The sequence below is a fragment of the Ananas comosus genome, linkage group 12 (genome assembly GCF_001540865.1).
Source record: "Ananas comosus cultivar F153 linkage group 12, ASM154086v1, whole genome shotgun sequence".
NCBI lineage: Eukaryota > Viridiplantae > Streptophyta > Magnoliopsida > Poales > Bromeliaceae > Ananas > Ananas comosus.
In genome coordinates, this window is record NC_033632.1 from 12,213,145 (window position 1) to 12,223,662 (window position 10,518).

Genomic DNA, 10,518 nt, shown 5'->3' on the forward strand with positions numbered 1-10,518 from the left:
TTGGCTGCTGCTAGATTTTCTTCAGAAGTGCTTTTGCTGCTTCTGGTGAAGACATAATTTCTTGAGCTTTTATTTTTTTTACCTTTTAAATCAGAGTTTTGAGTTTTTGAGTACATACTCTTAAATTAACTGCAAATGTTCTCCTCTAAAAAGAAGTCAGATGAGATGCTCCAAAATTGAATGGCTAAAATTTTCCCTGAAATTACAAATTGCTGGGCACATGCATGCAGGATGTAACCTCTCTTTTCACATCCTCTCTTCTGATTTTCCCTGTTGTGGTCACTGGAAATGGCTTCTTCCACACCACATAACTCTTGGGTATTTTGAATCTGCCACAAAAGTAATAACAACAAATTAAAAATGCACAAGAAACACATGGAGAGAGAGAGAGAGAGAGAGAGAGAGAGAGAGAGGCACTTCACTTTTAGTAGCAGGATCCTGAAGATCTTTGACAGTAAAAGAAAATTTTCATGAACATTTTATTCTTTGTATCAGGCACAAATTTTCCCTTCACTTCACTTTTGGGACAATACATACAGAGCATTACAAGATGATTTAAATCTAAGGAAAAGATTAATAAAAAAAAAAAAAAGCATTACCTGCTTAGGTTTCTCTCCCTGCAATGTCTTTGGAGGATCTCAGCAGATAATTCTTTTCCTGATTCTGAGTGATTACTTTTCCTACCAACCCAACTCCATTCATCTTTAGTGATAACGCAAGCAACTACTTTCTCGGTTAGCCGGACGTCGGGAGCACCGACCACCACGGCTTTCGCAATCCCCGGATGCTGCGCGAGAACAGCTTCTACCTGAATCCACTCTCAATTGCGTCGAATTTCGAGTAAAAGAAAAGCAAAAGTGCAACCGAAAGAAGCCTAACTATTTTCTTTCTTTGTTTCTCTTAGTAAGATTAGTTCGCAAATACGCACTTTTAAGCGGTTTACTAATTCTAACTTTCGATCATACCTCTTCGGGGTAAACATTTTCTCCGCCGCTCTTAATTCGACCCTTTTCCCGCCCCATGAGCCATAAATCACCATCTCCATCGATCCAACCGATGTCACCCGTGTCGAGCCACCCATGCTCAATAGAATCCAACAAAATTGCCTCACTACGGTCCCAATAACCGACCATTACATGCAATCCTCTAGTCAAGATCTTTCCGACTAACCGCGAACCGTAGCTGCTGTTGCTGTTGCTGTTACTGTTCTGATCACCACTTATTCTCAGTTCGACATGAGGAGCTGCTTTTCCGACGCAAACGCCTTCTTGTTTAGGGCAATGTAGCTCAGATCTAATCACATATTTGCTTTGAAGAAGCTCTCGAGGCTTTTGAAGTGTTGGATTGCGAAGGGTCATGAAGGTAAGCGAAGAGCAGGCCTCGGTCATACCTTTTTGATACAATCAAAATGATCGTGCGTCAGCAAATGCGACAGAAACATTCGGTAAAAATATACTAAAATCTAAATAAACATGGAGAGTAAAGGGATCTCAACCACACCATAAGCTGAACAAATGGTGGCGCGAGGAAACAAGCGACTCGCGCCTTCGACAAGCTCTTCTGAGAGGCCACCGCCGCCGTTAAGAATCTTGGTCACGGTTTCTACACCTTCTAGTTCACTCACTCTTCTAATATCGAAATGAAACCAATAAGTAGAGATTCGAGTCAACATATCATTTATGTTCTTTAACGAGATCGCATTGCAATCACTAAACTTCGATTTTGCACCTCACTTGAAGCGAATGTCATCGGTGATTTTGGACGGCAAAACAAGGTCAGAGATGCAACTCACCTGCTGTAGGAAACTAGATCAGCCATCATCGCAGGGACAGCGATAAACGAAGTCACTTTGCGCTCTTTAATGGCTTTAAAAGCCGATTCGGCATCGAATTTCGGCAGTAAAACATGGCGAGCTCCGACCATTAGCATGGCTATGCATGAAGAGATCCCACCAATGTGGCACAATGGAGCTGCATGAAGGTATACCTGTAAAACCGAATACGTATGATTGTACACTTGTTGTTACAAAACTTGTACGTGTATTCGTCAGTGTTATAACATACAGAAAAACCCCCACAAAAGTATCGCGATTTGTACATTACCCACATTTTATAATGAAAAGAGTTATCAATAGATTTTCACTATCAAGGGTGGCTAAAGTGTCGGTCGCGATACTTTTGAGGAGTCTTTCTGTATTTTAGCCTAATCATGTACAAAGATGTTCCATTTGGCATCGAAAAATTGACCAATCTGCGGAAGCATACATCATCCTCACCGTAACCAATGATGGCGATTTTGGCGAGGGACTGGACGATCAAAGACGTATGGCTTATCGCCGCACCCTTTGGCCGTCCGGTAGTTCCTAATTTTCAAAAGAACTAGTAAGAAAGAAAATGTAAAGCCGAAAACTATGCAGGAGAATCGAATTTTAGAGACTACAGAGAGCTGAATCAACTATGATACAGGAAAAAAAAAAATCGCAAGGCAAGTAAAAGATCATAAATAATGTGATTATTTACACATAGATTGAGATAGGATCCATATATGTATACTACCTGATGTGAAGCATATCAGGGCAATGTCTTTTGGTGCCCATGAAGGCTCCAATGTTATCATGCCGCGAGAACTCGATTTAATGTTATGCACTGTTAAAACTGAAGAAATATATTGAATATCAGTTAAAATAAGAAAAAAAAAAATGGTGTAAAAAAAGCAATTTATAAGAAATTTATTCAATTAAACTCTTAAAAATTGTTTCTGAAGACGATTATGATCAGTTAAACTCTTAGAAATTTACACAATTGAGTGCGACTAACTGGAGTAAAAAGCTATGCTGTTGCTGAACAAGATTACGATTCGAAAACGTTATGAAGTTTCAATCAGCAATTTATAAGAAATTTACTCCATTAACCTCTTAAAAATTGTTTCTGAACAAGATGTACAGTCACTATGCTGTTTCTGAAACAGATTTCGACAGATTAAACTCTTAGAAATTTACTCGATTGAACTCGATTAACTGGAGTAATAAGCTCTGCTATTGCTGAAAAGCATTGTAAAGTTTCAACGTAAACAAAGAATCAAAATTTTCCAACTATTAGATAAGAACTTGAGCTTCTGAACTACTCAAACATATGTCAGCAATGAATAATTTATCAAACAAACATTATATATGCAATAAGATGAAGGAAAAGAGAGCTTACAACTTCCGAAGCTGCTGCGGGCAGGAGAATGATCACCAAGAAGAAGATAGAGAGCTAGAGATGGCAAACAATTGCTTTTCCTGAGCTCTACAGCCCATGAGAAGCAGCTGCCATCAACAGCTAACATTGTGGGCTGTACAACCTCCATTGCTGATCTTGCCTCCTCAAAGCTCTACTTGTCGAAAAAAAAAAAGAAAAAAAGAGATGCATGACAAAAATCCACACAAGATGTGTTCATCATGCACTCGTAAATTCGTAAACTCTTTAATGCACTGCGAATGGTGCTCAACACTCTTCCTCATGTGCGAACAGATTACAAAACCACCGGTAGTCTAGTTACTAGCGAAAAAATAGACCAGTAGTCTATGAAGTTTCGAACCCCCATTTGTGCATAAATTTGAATATCGAGTCTTAGTATAGATAAGAGTTTTAGGTATCATTCAATTTTAAAAGTTTACGCTATTAGAGAACAGTATTTTCAATATTCGTGTTTCTCAAAATATATATATATATACTCGAAAAAAATCTCTGTTATTGGTGATGCAACTCAAACAATCATCAACCCAAGAAATTAACCATAGTTAATGACATCAATTAAAAGTACGCAAATTAAAAAGATTAAAAGAAGAGAAGAGGAGATCAACTTAATTAATTTACCCAGCGGTGATTGAGAGGAGCTACAATTGCACCAATGTATGTGACAGCAAGGAACAGTTCTATGTACTCATCACTGTATACATACAACAACAAATTTAGAAAGAGAGTGTAAAAACCCCTCCCAAAAAAAAACCAAAAAAAAAGAGCACCAATTTATTTTCCAAAATTATTATATAAAACAAGACTTAATTGATACCCTTGTGTTGTGCATTATACTTTAGTGCTATCGCGATATCACTACCGTTTGGTTAGGCGTTAAGAAAAAGCCAGTTTTCCAGAGATAGAGTTAAGTTCAGAGTTAAGGTGGGGTTAGAGTAATTTTGTGTTTGGTTGAGAATTGGAGTTAGTCGAGAATTAAATAAAATAATATTTGGTTGGAGTAGATGGGATAACAAGGATAGTGGGTAAAAAAATATTTTATTTGGTTGAAGTAGTGAGATAAGGTGGGGTTAGCTAACTCCACCTCCCAAATTGGGTGTTTGGGAATAACTTCGGAGTTAAGGGGTTATTCCACCCCTTAACCCCGAACCAAACGGGTGCTTAGTGTTATCTTGTTTTGCAATCCTATACTATTTTATTTTCTCAAAGATATCACTAAAGTTATTTTCCTAATAAAGTTTTTAACACTGTAATCTGATAAAATATCTTTGATGTTTTGAAAATAATTAAATGCATATTTTTTTCATCTAGACGGAATTAAAGAGAGTTATTTTTTAGGGAAAACTTCAAAATACCACTCCTGTGGCTTCACACTTTCTCACTTCAATATACAGTGGTTTAAAGTGTGTCAATTTAGTGTCATGTGGTTTATTTTTATTTTTTTATTATCAATTTTACTAATTTTTTTTATTAAATCAGTAACAAAGTTAAAATTAAAAGACACTAAAGTAAATATTCGATAAATCTAAATAGGATATCTAAAGTTTTTTCTATATAATTTAACGAAATATTAGCGAAAAAGCTGAAGAAAATATAAAAATGAAACCACATGACACTAATTTGATATATTTTAAATCACTGAGTATTAAAGTGTGAAAGTGCGAAATCACAAGAGTGGCATCACTGTACTTTACGTCACCAAGATAATTGGAGTACCTGTTGAGCGCGGCGACGGCGACGACGCCGCCGACGCCGATGCCGTACTCCACCAGCCCGGCGGCGAGGCGCCGGACGCCGCCGGCGAGCTTCTCGCCGGAGGAGACGATGGTCGCCGCGGAGAGGGTCCGGCGGAGGCAGCTGCTCGCCACGTGGCCCCTCGAATGCGCCATTAACAACAACAACACTCTCTCTCTCTCTCTGCTTCTCTCTCTATTTCTCCGTTGGATTTTATTTTATTAATAATGTTAGGTAATGTACTGCGTTTGATGATGATGATAAGGTAAGGTAATGTAACTAATGGAAATGTGATGCTAGGATAAGGGAGGGGCCAATAGAAATGAGCCACGTGTTTGATGGAAAACTTTGTGAGCCACGTGACAGGAGAATCCTAGGGCCGAGGAATTGTATACTGTCACACTTGCATCACGTCATCAATAACAAACTAATCACATCTCTTCTTTTCAAACAAAAATATAATAAAAATATTTTTTTACAATCATGATAAAACATATATTTCTAAAAAAAGATATTTAATTGGTTTATTACGCCACCTCACCAATGCATCCTGTGCATTCTAAAATTTTTCTACTCGGTCAGCCAATTAAAATATATAATAATTATTAAAATTTTAAATTTTAAAAAATAATATAAAAAATTATGATTTTTTTTTGGATGTCTAAATTTATTTATATATATTATTCTCAGAGTAAGGAAGCCTACGATCAGGAAGAATTTATTACCCATTATATAAAGGCACTTCAAAATATTTATGTAAAGAGGCTACACCACTATCTTAAGTTATTAATAAGGAAGCCTTTGGTTTGGATTATTCTGGCATGCAATTTTATCAAAATTATTATATTTGGTTCATCCGGTATATAATCTGTTCGGTATTATAGCATTATAAGAGAGATAAAATTACACCAAAAATATTACCGAGGCGGGGTGTGTATTTTGGATTTCCAGAGGCGACTAATCTTACATATTATATAAAATTACAAGTTTATTCCTCCAACTTCTGAAACTCTTTTAATACATCATTTTAAAAATTTTAATTTAAAATTTTAAATTGTCAACTTTTAAATTTTAAATTTTAAATTCTAATTTTTAATTTTTAAATTTAAATTTTTAATTTTAAAACTTCAAATTTCTTTCAAATTTTTAAATTTTAAATTTTAAACTTTAAACTTTAAACTTTAAATTTAAAATTTAAAATTTAAAATTTTAAAATTTTAAATTATTTAAAATATAATTTAGTAAAAAAATATTATTTTTAAACAATAAAAAATTTTGTAAAATATGGCTAAGAGCAATTTTGAAATAGACTATATTTTATTGTCAAGATTACTAAATTTTATAAACTGAACCAAATATAAATATTATAAACACTGTAATCCAACGTTACATTACTGTATTAAATCAAACGTGTTAATACAGTATCAGTAGTAATCTTATTGAGAAATTCAAAATATCTGAATATATCAAAATACTTTATAATATTACAGAACCAAAAACGGCGTTAGTAATGTTACACATACACTCCTAAAAAAGGTATATGATATACACCAACCTATCCTCGGGTGGGATAACTTCTGCTATGGATACTAGTAGAAGCTACATCAGCTATAAATCAACCCATCCTATACATCAACCCATCCTAGGGTGGATGGCTTCTACTAGTATCTATATATCATGCACCCTTATAGGAGTGTATAGGTAATTAGGTATGAATGTTTTGGAATAACTATTGAAAAATTTAAAAATTAAAAATATTTTAATTTTTCAATATTTTTAATTTTTCAAGTTATTTAAATTTTACTACTTTTAGTTTTAATAGTTTTTGTTAAATTTAAATTTAATTTCAAATATCCAAAATATGCTTGTATAGAGTAACAATAATTTTAAAGAAAAATTTATTTGAATTTGAATATCTATCATACAATTCATAAGCCAAAGTTTTTATACATGAGTTGATTTTTTGAATAGTACGAAATACCAATAATGTTTTTCATGAAATATTTTCCACTAAAGCAAACAAATTTATACATTATTTTTTTCTCCCTATTTCAAGAACTTGTATTCAGATTTATAGAAATCTGGCGTAATATAACTCGATCACGTGGGGTGATGACCGGAGAGAAAGCAAGAGAAGGAATGGCTAGAGTGTTTATATAGTGAATGCCACAAGGGAGTGGACAGGGACGAAGCTAGCACTCTATTATGAGAAGGGCCAAAATATATACAAATCAAATTTTAGCAAATACACAAAATTTACCTAGTCAAATTTTTTATGGGAAAATATATTGACTAAATAATTAGTGTAAAAAAGCATTACCTTTTTTTATTTATACTTACTCAACTTCTAATTATTTTATTTATATTATTTCACTCAAATATTTTTGAAATTTACTAAATCTAATAGTAATTCAGTGAATGATTTAATTTCTTAATTTTTACTAAATATAATTGTGATAATTGATGACTATTAGTTGACTATTAACTTTATATAACCTTTAATTTAATTAAATAAAAAGATTATCTAAAACAATTAGAAGTTATAAAGGTACTAAATAAAAAAATAAAAATAAACTCAGAATTGAGAGAGCACCATATTAGCACCAAGAACTTTTTAAAATAAACTCAACATACTTTTAAAATTAAATAAAAATTTTTAAAAAAATTATATATGTAAAGGACTAATATGCAAATTATGAAAAGTTGGGGGGCCATGGCCCCCCAGCCACCACATAGCTCAGTCCCGAGTGGATATGCAATAAAATATAGTATAAAAGTAAGAATGTAAGTAATTCTACCGACTTTAAATTAATTACATATTAAAATATTTATCTAACATATTATTTTATATAAAATATATATAACAAGAAATTTTTAAAATTATGAGATTTTTACAAACTGCCCCATGAATGTTGAGCCCATGGTAATTTTTATATTGGTATACTTTGTGAATCACAAAAAATATATGATTCAAAATATGAAATCATTCAATACAATTTTTTTTGCAAATTATAATGCATATAACCATCACTTTATAGATAACTCCAAACATATTATAAAAAGTAAGGATATAAATAATTGTACTGAGTGTAAATTAATTACATATTATAAAATATAGTACTGCAAATGTAGGGATGTCAATGGGTATGGATAACCGAATTTTATCCAAATCCGAACCCGAATGAAACGGATATATCCGATGGATATGGATATCAAAAATAAAAACCCGACGGATATGGATTCGGATATGGATTTTGATTGTCCCCGACCCGAACCAGAACCCGACCCGAAGCCGACCCAAACCCGAATTTATTTTGTATTTTATATATATAAAATTTGATGTTAGTTGAATTTGTATTTTTTAATATATTATAGTATTTTGAAATATGGACAAAAATAATAATTATTTCGGGTCACAATTTTTCAGGGTTCGGATTTGGGTTCGGTTTCGGATTTTTGATCGGTTCGGGTTGGATACTGGATTTTTAAAATCCGTCGGTTCGGGTTTCGGGTTCGGGTCTCGGGTTTGGAGTCGGGTTCGGGTTCAGTTTTTTAAAAATCCGCCCCGAATCCGACCCGTTGACATCTCTATGCAAATGTAGTATAGATATTATATATATTTGATTTCCACCAATATCTCAATTTTATATAAAAAAGAAAATTAACAAAAAAAAAAAGCTGAATAAGTGGTTATTTTATATAACAAGAAATTTTAAAATTATGCAATTTTTACAAATTGCCTCATTGAGCTTATAGTGTGCTTTTATATATGTTGCCTCGTGAATCACAAAAAATGTATGATTTCATACAAATATCATGACATTAAATCACATTACCACATTCATAAGTCATGACCATCACTTTATAGATAACTCCATATTTAATGAAAGCATTCATTAAATATCTAACTCAAATTCAAATTTAGATTCAGACATGAAATTAAAAATATGTATATATTTAAAGATTCAGATTCGAATTCAAATTTAGATCTACCATTCTTCTTTGGAATTAGATTAGGCTTATCGAATCTCAAACTAATGTTAATATGTTCATTCAACGTGTGTGTGTGTGTGTGTATAGTGAGGCTACTATGCTATCAGAAGCACGGAGCCTTCCGTGCTTCCAGCTCGTTTTTGATGTTGCGACTTTCGAATTGTCGATCGGCTCCGTTAAACTTGATCTAGAGTATTTGGAGTACCTAGAAAATAAATTTTGTTATTTTTCGATATCATTTGCCTAGTGATCGAATGGGCTCAAAATCAACAAATTTCAATGGCCGTAGTGAGCCGTTTGCAAGTTTAACGGTGTAGAAATATTCAAATCACGTAAAATTTTGATAGAAAATTCTTTATACTATATAAAACAAGATCAATATCTTTGATTTAAAATTTTNCTATCTTTTTATTATAAATTCAGAAACCTTAAAATATACTGACATTTTTTTTTATTTTAATTTTATATTTTTATTATCTGATTTCCATTTATATGTCATCCCTATTAAGTTTTCATCCGTGATAGAATAACAACAATTTTGACAGCTAGAAAGATAAATTTATTTAAATTTGAATATTCAAAAAAAAAAAAAACCATTTCATCAAGCAGGTTAAAAAATATATTCTATTTTTTAGATTGTGCCCACAGTTCACATCACAAATGTAGAAAACCCTGAGAATTTTAATTAGAAATTATGCACTAAGCTTCTCAATCTAATTTTCCCTCTCAACATTCTCTAAAACCATCCGCGACTCTCAAAATTTTGATTTTACTATTTAATTTTTTTATTTTATTTAATTCGAGTCGGTCAGCGACAATTTGACTTCAAAATTTAATTCGATAGCTAGCTTACTTCAATAAATTTATACCCACGAAAATTTATATCTGTAGAGACTAACACCACATTCAAATTTTAAAGTTAAAATAGAGTTGAACGACTCAATTTTATTAAATCAAAACAAAAACAAAATTAAAAGTTACATCCACGAGAAAAACAGGGACAAAAATTACAATTTAATTTGCTTCAAAAAACTAACCATACTTAATTACCCTAATAACTAATCTAATCATCAACCTAACAAACTAAACTAAACCATTTCTATACTGTATCCCATTTTTTCCGAATATCCAAATCTTTTTGACTCTCTAAAAATATATCCGCATCCATATTCCACAGGCTTTTTTTGCATTTAGATCCCTGACAAATTTTTATTTTAAAAATAGTCCTGTCAAAATTTAATTTACAAAAATGGCCCTGCGCCTGCCACGCAGTCGTCACGTCAGTGCCACGCGGGCAGGGTTGGGCCCGTGTGTTAAGTTGAACACGGTGAACCATTCACCGTGTTCAAACACGGTGAATGGTTCACCGTGTTTAGTACGTATTTTTTGATACATATATTGAAAAGTCGAATAAGGAATAGAGATGTCAATAGGTATGGATATCCGAAATATTATCCGAATCCAAACCCGAATAAATTATATATATATATATATATATAATTTATTTTTATTTATTTATACAATATATAAAATATTTAATAATTTTTATTTCTTA

The 10,518-nt window shown here is 32.5% G+C and overlaps 1 protein-coding gene across 6 annotated transcripts; it reads right to left on the reverse strand.

Moving 5' to 3' along the window:
* LOC109718263 (2-succinylbenzoate--CoA ligase, chloroplastic/peroxisomal) lies at positions 46 to 5,214 on the reverse strand. 6 transcript variants are annotated; one of them, XM_020244409.1, is made up of 11 exons: positions 4,953 to 5,213; positions 3,858 to 3,930; positions 3,201 to 3,372; positions 2,556 to 2,654; positions 2,265 to 2,362; positions 1,793 to 1,986; positions 1,501 to 1,628; positions 966 to 1,390; positions 600 to 808; positions 423 to 518; positions 196 to 329 (listed from the first exon to the last, which is right to left on the reverse strand). In XM_020244409.1, exons 1-10 carry the CDS (start codon positions 5,123 to 5,125, stop codon positions 425 to 427), a joined length of 1,665 nt encoding a protein of 554 aa, XP_020099998.1. In that variant the 5' UTR covers positions 5,126 to 5,213; the 3' UTR covers positions 196 to 329; positions 423 to 424. The 6 variants fall into 6 exon arrangements, with proteins under 6 accessions (XP_020099996.1, XP_020099995.1, XP_020099994.1 ...); XM_020244407.1 differs by lacking the exon at positions 423 to 518 and having other exon boundaries at positions 46 to 329; positions 600 to 787; positions 4,953 to 5,212; XM_020244406.1 differs by lacking the exon at positions 423 to 518 and having other exon boundaries at positions 46 to 329; positions 1,501 to 1,625; positions 4,953 to 5,211.